Source organism: Gobio gobio (genome assembly GCF_949357685.1).
Source record: "Gobio gobio genome assembly, chromosome: 9".
Taxonomy (NCBI): domain Eukaryota; kingdom Metazoa; phylum Chordata; class Actinopteri; order Cypriniformes; family Gobionidae; genus Gobio; species Gobio gobio.
In genome coordinates, this window is record NC_137115.1 from 47,345,698 (window position 1) to 47,363,835 (window position 18,138).

The 18,138-nt window shown below is 36.0% G+C and overlaps 1 protein-coding gene across 5 annotated transcripts in view; it reads right to left on the reverse strand.

Annotated features, from left to right (window-relative positions):
• The window catches only part of chd2 (chromodomain helicase DNA binding protein 2), a 36,244-nt gene that overhangs the window by 16,969 nt on the left and 1,137 nt on the right, over positions 1–18,138 (reverse strand). For 2 of the 5 annotated variants that reach the window (XM_079825595.1, XM_079825596.1), the window contains 17 exons: positions 13,966–14,200; positions 13,747–13,833; positions 13,375–13,436; positions 12,342–12,458; positions 11,764–11,925; positions 8,139–8,272; positions 7,814–8,039; positions 7,579–7,679; positions 4,851–4,892; positions 4,588–4,757; positions 4,333–4,457; positions 2,790–3,006; positions 2,600–2,689; positions 2,303–2,493; positions 1,199–1,387; positions 823–985; positions 590–742 (listed from right to left, as the gene is read on the reverse strand). In XM_079825595.1, coding sequence (XP_079681721.1) covers positions 590–742; positions 823–985; positions 1,199–1,387; positions 2,303–2,493; positions 2,600–2,689; positions 2,790–3,006; positions 4,333–4,457; positions 4,588–4,757; positions 4,851–4,892; positions 7,579–7,679; positions 7,814–8,039; positions 8,139–8,272; positions 11,764–11,925; positions 12,342–12,458; positions 13,375–13,436; positions 13,747–13,833; positions 13,966–14,200 — 2,464 coding nt within the window. Of the gene's footprint in view, positions 1–589; positions 743–822; positions 986–1,198; positions 1,388–2,302; positions 2,494–2,599; positions 2,690–2,789; positions 3,007–4,332; positions 4,458–4,587; positions 4,758–4,850; positions 4,893–7,578; positions 7,680–7,813; positions 8,040–8,138; positions 8,273–11,763; positions 11,926–12,341; positions 12,459–13,374; positions 13,437–13,746; positions 13,834–13,965; positions 14,201–16,378; positions 16,465–18,138 lie in introns of all 5 variants that reach the window. The other 3 variants (XM_079825598.1, XM_079825599.1, XM_079825597.1) reach the window with 3 other exon arrangements.

An 18,138-nucleotide genomic window follows, 5' to 3' on the forward strand; every position in this document is an offset into this window, starting at 1 on the left:
GGCTCTGTATGACATTATAAAGGGCGGAATTCCTTGTATGGAAACTTCTCCCGGATGAGCGCGCACACACACATCAACCAGAGCAGAGCAAAAGCACGTCCATCAACGAACTTCATTCAGGTTACAGAAGTCTTCTGCAGCGCTGTCATTTTGTTTTTAGACCACGAAATCAACAACGTCAAAAAAAAAGTGTGTTTTTTGTTGTGAGGGAAAGAATATACGGTAATAAATGTATTGAACATAAGTCAAACGTAAATAAAAAAAAACAATATGCATGTGGAATTTGAAAACACTGAAAAATGGTTCGAAACTAAACTGGTCTCCTAGTACCTCAATGGCACGTATTCGCAATCAGAGCAATCGGATAGGTGGAGCATTCAGTTGGAAAATACATTTCATTGATGTTTACACCAGGGAAAGCCGTACAAGGAAAATCAATTCCAGAACAGCTTAAATAATGTTTTTTTACTAGTCGGCCAGGCAAGTACACGTGTAATTGACTAGTACACATCCTTTTAATTAGGCCCTTTACTTTGAAGCTGTAATAGCTAAAACAAACGAACACATTTCAGTACTGTTCAGATCATACCTGGAACGGATAACGTTTCATAGCCAAGTAATCAGCAAGGATGTCCAACATGCGGACCATCTGAGAGAAGATGAGTACGCGGTTGCCTCTCTCCCTCAGTCGTGTGAGAAGCTTGTCCAGGAGAACCAGTTTCCCGCTTCCGCGCACCAAGCTCTGAAAAACATCAAAAACATCCTGTAAATTACATTCTCTTGTGAACAACCCCATTGAATTCCAATCTAGGACAGTCATACCTGTAGGTGGTCTTGTGTGTTTTCGTTCTCGCCCTCCTCTGGATGTTTGATGAGGAAACCATGGTTACAACACTTCTTCAGCTCCATGACAATGTTAAGAAAGCCAGAAGAGCTGCCTCTGTTGCCTTTGGACAAGGCTTTGTAGTTTCTTGTCAGTATCCATCTGAAAAAGTAAAACATTACATTAAGACTACAAATGAACAACGATGAGATGAGCAGATGTTCTCCAAACATTTGCATTCCAACTGCGTGCAGTCTTAGAGTCTGGAATCAGAATTTGGCTCAATCAAAGAGTTACTCGATTTGGAGAGCTCCGTTACTGTCTCAAAGCACACAGCCTTGGAAAAGGCATGAAATGGGATAAAAGAGCGCTTACTTGTAGAACTGTTTTTGCTGGGCAGACATGTCGACTCTGAGGATTTGCTCCACTTTAGCCGGCAGGGATTTCTCCACGTCTTTCTTGACACGACGCAATAGGAAAGGTTCCAGAACTTTATGTAGGCTCTGATAACCATTATCCCTGCCTTTACCATGCTCATCCTCAAAATCCTCCCAGGACTCAAACCTAAAGGAAGGCAAAGTAAAAAAACAGGGGTTTTAAAGTTTTGATGCAAGGACCCCTAAATATTAGGACTCCCTTTCTAAAATATAAAGCATAAAGTATGTAAAATATCACATTTTATGATTACATTCAGAAATAATGTAATGTAAAATACATCCTATATACATTATTATATTATTTGATGTTAACTGTTAAGGGGGGTGGGGTGGGGGAAATGCTATTTCATGCATTCATAAAATATGAAGGCAGCTACACAAGTTCATGTTTAATAACCAGTTTATACTGTATTAGAAAATATGCATAATATTATACATTTGTTTCTTAAATTGAATAATTGGCTTTTATACTGTTATTGTACTTAAGCCAAAATAATAGTTAAGAGTATGATATATCTCAATGATAATTACAATTTAAATTAAATAATAATACAATTTAAAATCACCGGTTTCTATTAATTTATTCTAAAATATAATTTTCCCTGTGAATTTTCAGCATCATTACTCCAGTCTTCAGTGTCACATGATCCTTCAGAAATCATTCTACTATGCTGATTTGATGCTCATGAAACATTTCTAATTATTATCAATGTTAAATCATTTGTGCTGCCTAATAGTAGTGTATTTCTGGAAAAAAAAAAAAAATATGTTCCTGTTTTCTATCCAATATTAATTTTCCATGTAGAAACAAAGAATCCACATTTATTTGTAGTTCTTTCACAATAAATAGTGTTCAAGACAAATATATTAACATTTTCACTTTTTGATGGCTATAAAAAATGTGTATATATATATATATTTATATATATACATTTTTTTTTTTTTTTTTTTTCTTCTCATTTGTTTTGGTGGATCCCAAATGGCAAATGTGAACTTGTATTGTCATTATCTGATGATGCAAACCCTGACTGTGAGTACCTACTTGTCAGGCATAAGAAAGTGCAGAAGGGACCACAGCTCTTTGAGTGAGTTCTGCAGTGGGGTCCCAGTAATGAGCAGCCTGTGATTGGATCGAAAGTCGATCAGAGTTTTATATAGCAGCGAGTCGTCATTCTTAAGCCGGTGAGCTTCATCAACTCCGAGGAAAGCCCAGTTTATATTCCCCAGCACTCCCTGCACACACAGACAAGCCTTGACTCAATAATGTGCAAATAATGACGAACAACTCATTTCCATGTGACAGAGTCAGTACAAAAGATTAAATCAAAGATTATTATACCTTGTCCTTCAGTAGAATTTCATATGTGGTCAAAAGTGCATTGAACTTGATCCTTTTTGTCTGCTGGTGGATCCATTCATAGTCCCGGATCTGGTCAAAAACAGAGCGTTATACCTCAAAATAGCATTATAATTGCATTCTTCTTCTTTTTTCGTGCAGTTGGATTGTCTCAGCATGTGAACTAGCTTACTGTCTTTCTACTTGTGACGTCTCCCAGGTACACCACTACATTCATATCCGGGGCCCAAGTCTCAAACTCCCTCTGCCAGGAGGTAAGGGTTGACAGGGGCACCACCACGATGAAGGGACCATAAAGCTGGTGCTGATGGAAAAGGTAGGACAGGAAGGAGATCGTCTGAATGGTCTTTCCCAGGCCCATTTCATCAGCCAAGATAACACTGTTACACCTACAGAACATAACAGAAATCAGAGATGAAGAGAACAAAAATGTAGATGGACTCAACTATTCTTCATGATCACAAACTAATATGACAGCATGATAACCACTCTTCTTTTTAACTAAAACTTAAACTCTAAAAAAATGTTTTTGTTAAATAAAATAACAGAAATATTAAATGAAAAAGTTAAACAAATTAGAAATGTTGTCTTGGCAACTAACTGAAAGTTGAAGTACTATAATTACAAAAACAGACTTAAAAATAAATTAAAGCTAAAGGGAAATCTTTAGAAATAAATAAATAATAAAAACAACAACAAAATGACTCAAAATTAAAAATTACTACAATAAATATAAAAAATAACAGCTAATTTTATTAACAATAAAGTATATAAATTACTAATGTAGTATACTATATATAGAAAATAGCATATATTATACTAATATATATATATATATATTATATTTATATAAATAGTACTAAAATAACATTGATAATAACCAGTAGGGTTGTCACGGTTATTCTCTTTTTTACAATTTAATAATTTCTTCATTCAATAAATACAATTAAATATTAATATTAGCCAATTACATTTTCATTCAATTAAAACAATGACATAATATCTTCAAGTATTTCTACACTGTTAATATGACTTATTCCAATAAGTAAACAGTCTTGTCAATACTGTTGTTTAATTAATAAAACATCACATTTATTAGGATTCATTTATACCAGTGTTTCTCAACCGTTAGGTCAGGACCCAAAAGTGGGTTGCAAGACCATTTTGAGTGTGTCACAGAGTGTGTAGTCAAATAAACTAGTTAATAGAAACTAGTTTGGGACTGTTGTTAAAAAGCCTTATGGCTATATAAGCCTTAGTTGGACGGTACTTGTGTGTATGTCAAGCATTTTTGAGAAATACATTAGCTAGGTTCTAATTACTAAAATTTGGGGTGTGGTTGAGGAACCACTGATTTATACTTCAAAGTCTAAAGCCCAAAATATACTTGTGCAGACGTCCGCGGACCCTGCTGATGACGGAAATTATGTCACACGAATGACAATTTTTATCATCAGGAGGGTCTGCGGACGTCCGCGCACACTCTGCGTGTAGCCCAATTTTTGTGTCCAGTCGAACAGTGCACGTACAACAGCGCATATGCGAGTGACTTAAGCACTTGAAAAAAAGTCCAAAACGAATGTGATTTTCCACACTTAAGGCCAAAGGAGTGTACTTTGAAAGGCTTGCACACTCAACTGTGCATGAGATTAAGCGATTGCAAAGTATTAAATGTGAAAATTCCTGTTCAAAAACTCCACGTGTACGTTACATACCTGCACCAGGAGTGAGCCAGCCAGTTGACTCCATCTAACTGGTAATCTCGGAGTTCAAGGCTCTCATTTCCAATGTAAGAAGGCTGCTTCTTCAAAGGCAAAAATCGTGGCCTCTGTTTCAACACCTTCCATTTGGGCAGAAAAAGACGACAGGGTTGACATAACATATCGTGGCACAATGCTTAATCACACTTTCTCCAAAACATAACACAGATAAGAAACACAGATACCATCAGTACACACTCTCAATCTCACCTTGCACTCTTTGGAAGGGATTGTTTTACAGGCATTTCTGTGTTGGAAACTGTCAACGCAGGCCTGAAATTTCTTTCCTATTAATGCGCCATCCTCCCATGTGCACTCTGCATACGGCAGCCCCATCCACTTACACAGGTACTCTGGCTCATTGGAAGTGGCTTTATGGGCTGTTGCAACATATCAGAAAATGATTAGAAGTAGTAAACATCTCCTCTGGGCAAGTACATTAGAAATAGTGCACACAAAAGCAGTGAACTTACCGGGTAAATCTGAATGTGCTTGTGATTTCCCTGTTCTTGTTGCTGATTAATGAGAGAAAAAGAAAATTAGAAACAGAACATAATAGGCAAACAGCATCCACTACCGTTCAAAAGTTTGGGTCGAAAAGAAAAGAAACAAAAAGTAATTCAAACCTTTATTCAGCAAAGATGCATTAAATTGATCAAAAGTGACAGTAAAAACATTAAAGAGGCTTTTTGCTGTTCTTTTAAACTTTCTATTCAAAGAATCAAAGTAATAAGCAATTTAGCAAAACATTAAGCAGCACAACTGTTTTCAGCATTAATAATAGGGATGGGGCGATGTCTACAGTAAAACGTTGCGATAGACGATGATATCGGGGGGTTGCGATTGAGCACAAAGCCCCATTAATGTGGCGCGCGTCTGGAGAAAGAGAACGCGCACACAGAGATGAAAGGTCTTGAATGAAGCGCATTCGGGATATAGAGGATATAGTGCTGAATAGGGATGGGCGATATCTTATCGTTTGCGATATACCGGTAAAAATTCTCCCCACAATAAGAATTTGACTTCCCGCGATAATAACGATAAAGCCTAGTTGATAGCGCAACCCATCCGCACAGTGCCGCCGCTGGCCATCTCTTGATGCTTAAAGCGTTTACTTTATGATGGCCGCGGTGGCTGCGTTCGTCACTTTGTATAGAATTTTCTTGTGGTGCCCCCGCAGCACTCAGTGCCCTAAGGTGCCCGCGCAATGGGAGTGGCGGCACTGAATCCGCATCTCACGTGCAGAGCGAAAACAACTATGGCGGAAGCTGCGGAAGAGTTCATAGCTAAACGAGGGGCACCTGAGGGTAATCTGAACCTGTACATACAGATGTATTTTCACTCGCTGAGCACTTGGACTGAGCGCTTAAGAGATTCGCTCTTTCTCAATCGATCGGTAAAGCACACTATTTCAGTTCATCTCAATGAATGCGCAGTATTTGACGCATATTAAACACTAGTGTAAGGCGCGCGACTGAGAGTGCTCAGTGTTTCACACACACTCAAAGAGAGAGCGAGAGAGTCTTATACCACACAGAATTGACGTGCTACATGTAAACAATATCCTTTGTTGTATTTTCCTGTAAAATAATGCCGTTTATTTGGAATTATTCAGCCTTTCGTGAACAGGAAGAAACGAATGCACAAACGGGAATCTCATTGGCTGGCGTGCACCTATTACGGGGCCTGTTTTGATTTCAGCAAATCAGTTCGAATGAGCGCTGACAACGTGATTAATATTCATGAACCCAGAAGCTCATTATTCCTTAGTGCAGTTTATTTTTATTAGTAGAAGAATTCGTGGTATTATTATCTTATCAACTCAAATTACTGAAGTTCTATCATTAAATCATTATTTTCAACTTTTTTGTAATCTGAAGACATTTTTGGGATAATTACTTTAGCTGTTTCTGCTATTTTTACCACTGTTTGCACCATGTATGAATAAATACAGAATCGGTTTACATGTAAAACTTGTCATTGATTTCAAAATTATTATTGTTTGTATTGTGTGATGTTTTTCAGCACAGTTGCACTATTTAAACATTACCTGCACCTTTACAGAAGACAAGTATATCTGCAACTTTTCCATTTCTGAAAAGGCTGGTGTGGAATTTTACATAAAAAAATTATTAATTTAATATATATATATATTATATTATATTTAATTAATAATTTTTATGTATTATAGGAGCCTATTTGATGACATGTACGTTTTACTTTAGATCATTGTTTTTCTGAAACTCGCAAGAATGCATGCAGCTTTCACTTGTATCCAAAAACATGGGGAATGATAATACATTTATCGTCATTGATATCGTTATCGCAATAAATACTAGAAAATATCGGGATACATTTTTAAGTCCATATCGCCCATCCCTAGTGCTGAAATATCATTACCACAAATGATTCTGAGTGCTTGTGATCCTGAGTGGTGTGGTCCGCACCGCTATTTTGACGCTCTGCTCACTTCAACTAGAAACAGGAAAATGGTGCTATCATTCTGTCTTGCGGTCCGGATGGAAACATGCCGAGGTCCAGATGCGTTCCACGGTCCGCCATTTGAATATCATTGGTTTAGTTTGTGTAAAACATCTAGTAGCCTATTCATTCGTTTTTTGCACAATAAAATCTTTCGTGTTTAAATTGTGTTCATTGAACTGTTTTGAATGTAATTTGTATTGTGATCGGGAGCAACTTCATTATTTGCAGGGTGGCTGTTTTACTGCCTTTTTGATCAAATAAATGCAGCCTTGGTGAGAATCAGAGACTTATTCCAAAAGCATTAAAATAACCCCAAACTTTTGAAAAGCACTGTAAGATTGTCTCATTAAAGTAGGCATTGACGGAAGTTGCAATCGTTTTTCTTCCCTATTGTGACGTATATTTGAATAAAACAGCTTCTCGAACAAGGAAAAATGTAGGGCGGGACTTGATTGTGTCATTGGTTGTGGTTTGCTACTGCTGTGATTTCATGTGATTGACAGGTTGTCCCGCCCTCACGCCAGTAAACACGTCATCAGAGAAGAAACGTTGTTGCAAGAAGGAAGGGAAGTTATTTTGATCAAAGATTACAAGGGCACATACATTTTAAATATAATAATGATGTGCATGGATAAATCATTAATACTAAACATTGCAATATTCCATATTACAGAGAATTGTCAATTTTGATTTCATGGTGACCAAGTCAGAACTTACCAATCACTCTCTCTAATATCTGGAATTGCTTGCTCAGGTCATTGGTTAGTTCTTGCTGGCAATTGTAATATTCTAAATCCTCAGGTGATGCTTTCCTCAACCTAAAAAATGTAATTGTAATGTACACGTTTGCTGTCAGATTCAGGTCTGTAAAAATGGCATTCATGCTTTAAGATGCCAGTTTCTTCTAGAGATCATATAAAAACGGAAATATGGCATCTTTGTGAGCACTAACCAAGAATTAAGCTCATCGTTTTTCTTCTTGAAGTTTTCCAGCTTCTTAATCCCTTTGACTTTCTGCTCAGTGAGGGAATCCACACTCTCCCAGGTGTTGTGGATGTAGGACCAGCCTTTCCACTTGACGAGGAACTGAGTTTCCCCTTCCTCTTTCTCAGGGTCAAAGTCTGCTCCAGGGTCCCCATTTTCCTCAATAGCATAGTGGGTTGTGGATGGTCCAGTAGCTGTTAACAAGGATGAGAAAAGAATGAAGGGTTTCAATAAATAACACACAACTGCGGTGTGTATCACTGAATATTAAGTCCGAAGAGAAAAACCTTTACCTCCTTTCTTGCCAATCCTGGTATCAACGACCTTCTCGATGGTCTCACTGTCATCATCCTGTTGCTCCTCGGCTCCTTCCATTTCGATAAGGTCATCAGAGTCCGTCTCGAAATCATTCTGGTCCTCCTTGTAACTGCAACACATGCTTCATCATTACTATTTGACATAGTCATAATACTGTATGGGTCAATCACAAATAAGAATCTTTATCAATGATAAAGAAATGGGGTGTGCTCTGAATCCATGCTAGTTTTGTATGTTTTGTTTTAACTATACCATGAAAGAAAAGTTTCAATTTATTGACTCTAAAAATGTCATGTGGTGTTAAAAAAATAGGTAGTTTTTGTTGCTCAAGGAGTAGCAAAATATTTTATAAATAAAATGCAGATAAATATCAGTTGTCACTCTATATCTCCCAATAATAGGTCTTAATAAGATGATATTTAAATACTATTATTATGATCAAAGCTCTGTAGTTTTTGTGTGTGTGAGAGATGGTTGAGAGATGTAATAAAGGTTCCTCAAAAGCCTGATGAATAATATTTGATACATTTTGACTAGGGATCAGGGGCGTAGCCAGCGGGCGGGCCTGACGGGCACAGGCCCGCCCACTATGATGACTAGGCCCCCCCAGTTTGTTATACAAATATAATAATATTTGTTAAATAACAGTTGTTTAAATTATTTTAATGTAATTACAAAAATTTTATAGCATCTCAAATACTAAAATAAATAAAATGTACTTTTTTTTACAGTCTATGGTTTTTGCATAATGCTTGATGAGTTTGATTGACAGCTGTGTTAGGCAATTAGGTGTCAGGCTGTCTCATGTATGTCACGCGGCTCGCGCCTGTGAGTTCATGAAGTGTGTTCACCTGTTCACTTAGCCTATAAATTGCAGTTGTGTGATAGATAAACAGCAGCGATGCATAATTCTATAAAAAGGATTAACGCGGGAGAGAACCCATCCATCAGGCCACAAGTAACGTTAAGACTTTTCAATTCCAAGCGCGCGTACATTCTGTAAAGCCGCGAACACGCCATCAGTATTTGACAGTCATGATTGTGTAGGGGTAAGGTGCGTGGCACTAAGTTTTGACACAATTTGACCTGAGGTTCGAATCCGCCTTTTGCCGAGCTATCTGTACTTCCTTTTCCCATTACATATCAGATCGGAAAGGTGTTTATTTTCATTTAAAAATTAAGAAAATATTTGAAAAGTGGAAATAAAGTGTCTAACGTTTGTTGTAACCGCTGCTCGTGTTTTGTATGTGGACAGGTTGTAGCTAGAGTTTTGGTTTATGTTGACAGTGATAGTGACCCCCCCCTGCGTGAAAGTGCCCGCTCACTTTTGCCCAGGCCCGACCAAAATTTTGGCCGATACTAATAATTCTTTATATTTGAAAGCCGATAACCAATATAAAGGCCAATAAATCTAAATAAAATGTTTATACAATTTTTGAGAGTCTAATTACAAAAACAAAAGTCTCACCATTAAAATCCATCATTGAAGTCCCAAGCACATAATTATAATGTTCTCATTCTAATTGTATGTAGCCTATATTTTCAGACTGTGTCAGACATATTTCAAGCAATTCAAAAACATCATGGCGAACAGTTGGCATCTGAAGTGTCTCAGCTGAAGGAAATAATCGGCTTTAAAGGGTTAGTTCACCCAAAAAAATAATGAAATTAAAATAATGTAATTTATTACTCACCCTCATGCTGTTCCACACCCATAAGACCTCTGTTCATCTCCAGAACACAAATTAAGATATTTTTGTTGAAATCCGAAGGCTCAGTGAGGCCTGCATAGAGAGCAATGACATTTCTCTCTCAAGATCCATTAATGTACTAAAAACATATTTAAATCAGTTCATGTAAGTACAGTGGTTCAATATTAATATTATAAAGCGACAAGAATATTTTTGGTGCGCCAATAAAACTAAATAACGACTTATATAGTGATGGCCGATTTCAAAACACTGCTTCATTAAGCTTCAGAGCGTTATGAATCGGCGTGTTGAATCATGATTCGGAGGGCCAAAGTCACGCGATTTCAGCAGTTTGGCGGTTTGACACACGATCCGAATCAAGTCGTTATTTCGGGGTTTTTTGGCGCATCAAAAATATTCTCGTCGCTTTATAATATAAATATTGAACCTCTGTACTCAAATGAACTGATTTAAATATGTTTTTAGTACATTAATGGATCTTGAGAGAGGAAATGTCTGGCTAGGCAGGCCTCACTGAGCCATCGGATTTCAACAAAAATATCTTAATTTGTGTTCCGAAGATGGTCTTACGGGTGTGGAACAGCATGAGGAAGGGTGAGGAATAAATGACATTATTTTCATCTTGAAATATTGCAAACAATATATTCTTACATTTACTTTTTCAAAAGTCAACAGAGATTTCACAGCAACAAGACACACGTACCACAACCTGTTTTTATAATTATACTAAAAGGCCTTTTACTTGCTACAAAGCATGAATTAGTATAAACAGATGACATAAGACAATGTAGTAGATACAAACAGGCTCTTTAGCAAAGTTTTGATCACGTTGATAATTTAGAGGCCTTAGAAATATGATACAGTAGGCTGCATAGGGATAAGTTTAAAAAAGACATTTTGAATACATGCAAGTGTATACATTTTATTTATTATTTTCAAATATATTTTTAAAAAGGCAAAACTATAGAAAAGTATTTTATAGGGCTGTAACGATTCATCGTATATCGAGATCTTGCGATATAAAAATGTGACAATATATAACGTTGATTTAAACGGAATGACTCGCGATGAAGTTAGTTTTTTTCCAAGACTCAGCTTACTGTATTTATAAAGTATAAATCCCCCCAAAAATGTAATTCTGTCATCTACTCACCCTCATGTAGTTTCAAACCTATGAGATTTTCGTTGATTTTTCAAATACAAATGAAGATATTTTTATGAGAGATTTCTGTCCCTCCAAAATTAAAGTTAATTCCCCTAAAACTTAAAAGATCTAAAAAAAATAAAAAATAAATGGCATATGGCATCGTAAAAATAATCAATCGAGCGGTCTAATCCAAATCCAAATCTTCTGAAGAGACATGATTGCTTTATATGACGAACAAATTTAAAACAACGTGCATACTGTAGTAAACACGGACATTAAAACGATTGCGTGATGTGCGAGAACAACATGAGAGGGAGGGAGTAAATGAAGAGAGAATTTTAATTTTTGCACAAACTAACCATTTACAGTTTGTGAATAGTCATTTTGATACACTTTCTTGTGATTAGAACTGAAAAGGTTTAATTTTGTTAAACATACGTATCGGATCTAAATCAATTGTTTAATAAACACTTAAGGCACTTTTTTTATTTAGTTAAATATCGCACTTAATATCATCCCGTGGACTTTATACCGAGGTATTATCGTATTGTGAGATTTTGATATTTGTTACATCACTAGTATTTTACCCCACCACCCAAAAATATCAAAAATTAATCAATTGAAAGTGCATGTCATGCATACAATAAAAAAACCTAATGTATTTTTGATTATATCTGACAGAAGTATGGCATCTCCCATACATGCAATCTACATACACTTCTTGGTAAGAACAATCCAGACCTGACTTTAGTGGCTGCTCGCCGCCTTGTTTGTCTTTTTGGGGTATCCTCCTCATCCTCATCGTCATCATCATCGTCATCATCTTCATCTGAGGATTCCTGCTTCCTCTGTTTCCGTCCCTTTTGCGACTGCTGTTTGCCAGCAGATGATTTGGTCTGTGGTCTGGGAAGAGAAGAGCGCACACACATTTAAATGCACTCATTCAGCATACTAGGCTTTTTGCCTTTCGTTCCGCGTCCCCGATGTGTTTGCTAGTGTATCGATTCATTTCCACGCCTACAAGCCTGACTCATGAGCCAATAGCCTTGAGACAGCTGTCAGACAATAAAGCAGTGCTAATTGCTCATATATTACACGCATTAATCAATTATTAAATATTTTGCCAGAAATAGGATATATGCTTTATCATAAATCAGCACAGGTATCCTAAATTGTTAGAGTAACAATCACATCACCAATTTTAGCGCAAACATAGCAATTAGAAATGAGCCCATGAATCATCATTTTTATTTAATAAGACAGCTCACTTAATAATTCACGATGCGCTGTCTGAAGGCCAGGCTTCGCTACACCCTTACCTTCTAGCAGGAAGTCGTCTGGATCTAACTTTTCTCTCTTCCTGCTCACTCTCTGAACTGCTGGCCTCTTCCTCAACATCCTCTTCGTCTTTTGAGTCATCATCTTTCCAGGTATTTCTTTCAACACAGAAATACCACAGGTTCATCTATTGGACGTCTAATAGCTGTAACTGCTACCCTACCATAAAGCTGCAAGCCAGCCGGTTCCACTTATTACCCACCACGCAGGCAATCTAATATGCTAGGAGAGACGAGTCGGCCCATATACACCAGCATTTAAAAGATTTGTTTATGCTTTTGAAAGAAATCTCCAATGCTTACCAAGGCTGCATTTATTATGATCAAAAACACAGTAAAACAGTAATATTGTGAAAAAATATTACAATTTAAAATAACTCAGATATTCTATCTGATTATATTTTAAAATGTGATTTCTGTCATGGCAAAGCTGAATTACTTCATTAATTCAGTGTCAGATGATCCTTCAGAAATCATTTTAATATGCAGCTTTGGTGCTCTATTATAATTATCAATGTCGAAAACTGTTTTTTTTCTTCAGGATTCTTTGATGAATAGAAAGAAACAGAATTTATTTGAAATAGAAATATTTTGCAACATTATAAATGTCTTCACTGTCATTTTTGATCAATTGTATGCATCCTTGCTGAATAAAAGTATTAAAGAAAAAAAAAACCCAGAATGAATGTATGATTTTTTTTTTTAAATCAAAAGTTTGCATTCACTGACTTTTATATTTTACTTGTTATTAGCCATGCTTAAAATGTATGAATATCGTTGCACTACAAAAACAAAATATCTTAATAATGATATCAAATACTTTTGAATATGAACAATACAATATGAATATAAACAATGAGCTTAAAGGACATTTACATGCACAACTATGGGTGAGTCCAAATATTACATACTATATGTTATATATGGAGACAATTATGATAACAGAAATATGGTAACAGTGAATTATGGAAAAAGGTGGGTGGGAGACCTAATTTAATACTTTCTGTACACTTACTCTTTCTTTTTCTGTCGTGAGCTTTTTCTTTTGGGACTTTCCCCCTCTGAATCACTGCTGCCCTAGAAACCCATGAAAATCCATTTTGAATAAATGACACTAGATCAAAAAGCATGAAAATGTCATGTTTCAGATTCATCAAGGTAACAAACCTTTCAACACACAGGGAATGTTTACACTACTTGGGCTGCCAAGCCTGATCAGTTCTGAGTCCAGGGCCAAACATAAATATTTATGCTTTAGTAAGTATCTATGTCGGTGATTACTTTGGTCCAAGAAGCAGAACATGTCAACATACTGCAAATGCCAACTGAGAATGTGACAGACCACCAGAGGTCAGTGTTGGATTATTTTTTTGCACAGCCAGCCTACCTCAGCTCCGATGTTGAGGCGGGCAGGCTCTTGTCTGCTGCGACTGGATCTTCGAACACCATAAATATCTGGATGTTCCTCCCACATCTATGATGATTAGGAATACAATTAATTTGAAATGATAAAGCAATTAATCACCCGCTAAATTAAAGCCTCCAAGATTAAATCCAATGGGAATAATTCAGGATTTCTCCTCTTCAGACTGGCCTGTTTTTGTACCTTCTTCACGTCTGCCAGGTTGTCTTTCTTCCTGACTGGTTTGTCTTTGACCTGTGCTGAGGTCTGACGGGATTTGGACCCGGTGGATTCACTCCCCGACTCGAAGTGGCTCTCGGAATCGGAGGTGCTGTTGGACTCGGAATGCCGGGAACGAGCTCTTTCACTTCCCTGCTCGCTCTCCGACTGACTCCCAGACTCTGATCCAGAGCGGTTAGACTCCTCTGATGCTGAATTGCTATAACATTAAAGTCAAGATGTGCACGTTGAGAAGCAATGCAAACATCGAGTGGTTCTGAACAGTACAGTAGAAATCATGTTTATACATTTAATCGGAAATCTCAAGACATTATTGCAAGAAAAAAAAATCTCATATCTTGTGAATTGTCAATAGGTACATTTGTAAATTTATTTGAACTTTATATTTCTAAATCCCTTAATTATCTGACTTAAAGGTATAGTTCACCCAAAAATGACAATTCTGTCAACACTTACCCTTAAGTTGTTCCATAATATTTTATTCCATTACCGAAATTATTCAAAATATCTTCTTTTGTGTCCAGCAGAACAAAGAAATGTATACAGGTTTGGAACAACATGAGGGTGAGTAAATGACGACAATTGTCACTTTTGGGTGAACTAACCCTTTAAACATCAGGCTTTTCAACAAAATATATATATATATATATATATATATATATATATATATATATATATATATTTTAAGTAAACTCCAATTAGTAAACAACAATAAAAGTCCTCCAAGTGAAATGTCTTCAACCATTCTGTGTCTTTGTCATTGTCATTGTAAACAATAGCATTTTAAGGATTTGGAAACTGGGAAAGAGAAAATCCAATATAATATAAATGTAGCAGCATGGGAAATGTTTCTGCATTTAGCTGGAATTAACATCACTTGTTTAAAAAAAAATATATATATATGTATATATGCAGTAACACTTTACAAAAAGGTCTCATTTGTAAACTTTAGTTAAAGCATTAGAGAACATGCACTAACAATGAGCAATATTTTTTACAGCGTTTTTTAATGTTAATGTTGGTTATTAAAAATACAGCTGTTCATTGTAGGTTCATGTTAGTTTACAGTGCATTAACTAATGTTAACAAATTGTGTTAGTAAATGTTGAACTTAACATGAACTAAGATGAATACTGTAGAAGTATTGTTCATGGTTAGTTTATGTCAACTAATCCAGGTAACCAATGAAACCTTATTGTGAAGTTTTACCATTCAAGCTACTTTAATGACAGACAGACAACACCTGCAGAATTTTAATGATTCATTTAATTTTTCATATGTGATGAGACATTTGCATACAATCTGGTTTACTAAAAATGTAAACAAATAAAACTGCTATTTCAAAAATATCCTTTATGAAATGTGAAAGTATATGATATAGTGCACCATCTTGCAGGTCATTTTGTGTGGTCACTTTGCCCTTTGAGTATAAAATTAAGCGCAATGGCTTCTGTCTGAAATAAGCCCACCCCCTTACTATAAATGTATAGCTCAAAAGAGCATGTATATCTTCCTTACATAGTTTAAAAATGAGCTAAAGACACTATAATGTGAAATCTACTCAACATGTACTCCTAAAACCGCATGTTAGTGTCTCGGTAATGCTCATTTAATCTGACACGACGGCATTCATGGGAGACCACAACGCAGATCTGAACACGAGCGCTAGCACATTGAGTCCTTTGATGGAATGCACTGCTAGAAACAACCACCACCCCCATCATGTGCTTGAGGAGAAACAGCTGCTGACAAAGCAGCCGTACCAGCCAGACTGTCCTTATATGGCTGATGACGTCATATATGGGAGGGCCTAACCTCTCAACTGAATTCTGATTGGCTGCTTATCGCTAGCCAACTGAAGGTCCAATGAAAACTCAGTATGAAGTCATGTGACCTCCAAAAGACTTCCTGCTTCCGCTTCCTGTAGTTCCAAGAAGCATTTATGTAATGCAGCAACTAATACAAGCTCTGCAGCACAAAGCAAGAGCCATTTTGTGACTTTGAGGACTTTCAGCCATTTAATGAAACCAGTCTCATACTGTGATGAAACAAAGCAGTGCTTTTTTCATGTAGCACTAAGCCATATGAACATCTCAAATAAAGTATATTGGCTATAATATAGGAAAAATAGGACGTCTGGCATCTTTTTCCAGCTCTTGCTTCTTTAGCAATATTTAGAAAATGGCTGCCACGGCTAAACAACAGTGAAGACATGCTTCTGAGGATAATGAATTCATTTAGGCTCTCACAAGCATCTTTAACACTTTAGAAATGATTTGTCAACTGTAAAAATCAACATATGTTCATTTGCAAATGCATGATCACATAAACAGTGTTACATAAAACTGCTGTGTGTAATTGTAAAAAGATAACATACATTTGAGGGGGTTTTTCGATTTAGACACTGGTGTCTGGAACATATGCAGGGGCCTCAAAGCTGTGTCATCAATTCAGATGGAAATTCTTGACAAACGACCATGAAAATAATGACAGACCCGGTCATAAGCACTAAATACAACATCAACACATCATGTGCTATTGTTTTTTAGGCTGATATGATGACCACTTTGTAACAGGGTAAAAGCCCCACTGATGAGGTCTTGTGTTGGTAAAAGTTAAAAAATATAGGCTACTTAAAAAAAAAAAAAAAAGCTGTGCGCCAGTGTTTAACTGTCAATGTCCATTTCAAATGGCAATTATAGCCAAGTGAATACGTTACAATTACGTGACTTACCGCATATTGTGAGGCTTTGAAACTGAATAAGTGATCATTAAATCTTCCAATTCTATTCTATTGTTGCATTATTTGATATTTCCCTGGATAAACAAAACAAACCTTTGAAAAATGGCATTTGATGTTCCCTAATCATTTTATAATATTAAGGAATTGTTAGCCTAAAATAATGCATATATAAACACATTTCTGTAAAAAGAGAAATTACTGTTAATATGAACCCAATGACATTATTTACAACTCGATTAGTTCCAGTTTTCCTACTTAAATAAAAGTAACTTTGAGTGTAATAACCATATTAATTTGCGTTGCATCTTCCAATCAGGATAAGACATCCTTGGTTTGGATGCATGTTATAATGGAACATATATGGAAAACAATTTTAGTCATAGGCAATGCTAAAACAAAAATACTCTTTATAAAATAAAAAAGGGGACTAGATGCTAAAATATTTTTTTAATGAGGTCCAATGCAACAGTAAATTATTTCAAAAGGTGTGTGTATTAAAATACATGATTGCTGTGCTGAGCTAGTACTTTATTAATATTTACATGAGGTAATAAACCCAGTGACATTAGGAAATTATAAATGTTTACCCCATAAACAATTAAGACCTTAAAGCATAGGACACATTTTAATTCCCATGTGTGACCCCCCAAATGAAACTTTAGGATCAGGCACAACTGTATTTGTTTTTTTTAATAAAACATTTAAAACACATAAAAGTGATTAAAACTTCCTATATTAAGCAACAGCTTGTCAGGACAGTTAGGAGGGAAGAAAAAACACAATTGCACATTAAATAAACAAAAGTGATAGTTTTGTTTGCTATTAATAATGAAACAAAGAAAATAATTCAAAGTATGTACAACATATGCAAATGCAAAATAATACTCTTTACTTTGGACAAAATTAAATTGCTTTAAACATTGTATTCGAGTGAAATTAAAATATTTCAGGAAATCAGACTTAACAGGTTGTGCATACAAGGACTGCAACATCAATTTACATCTATCAAATGCTAAGCTGTCATATAATGTTAAAGTAAAAGTGTTTAAAATGTCATTAACCTTACATAGTGGTGCATTGCAGCACATACTACTAATCAGACAAGGTCATTTCACACTATGACTTTAAAAGGGAAAATAATATTACAGTAATCACTGCTCAAATCTGTATAAAACTGTGCATCTTGAGTATAAATTTTGGTAAAGGCCCATAGGCCTTGTATTCACTTTTAGAAATACTAGCAAAATCAGGGTGTGGCTATACATCTACCCCAAGGTCAACGATATGAAACCCATCTAAATTTACAGACATTGTGGTAAAAACTTCTGCACAGGTGATCAACCATGCTTGTAAAGGTAAACAATCAAGACACATGTTAAAAAAAGAGAGGAAAA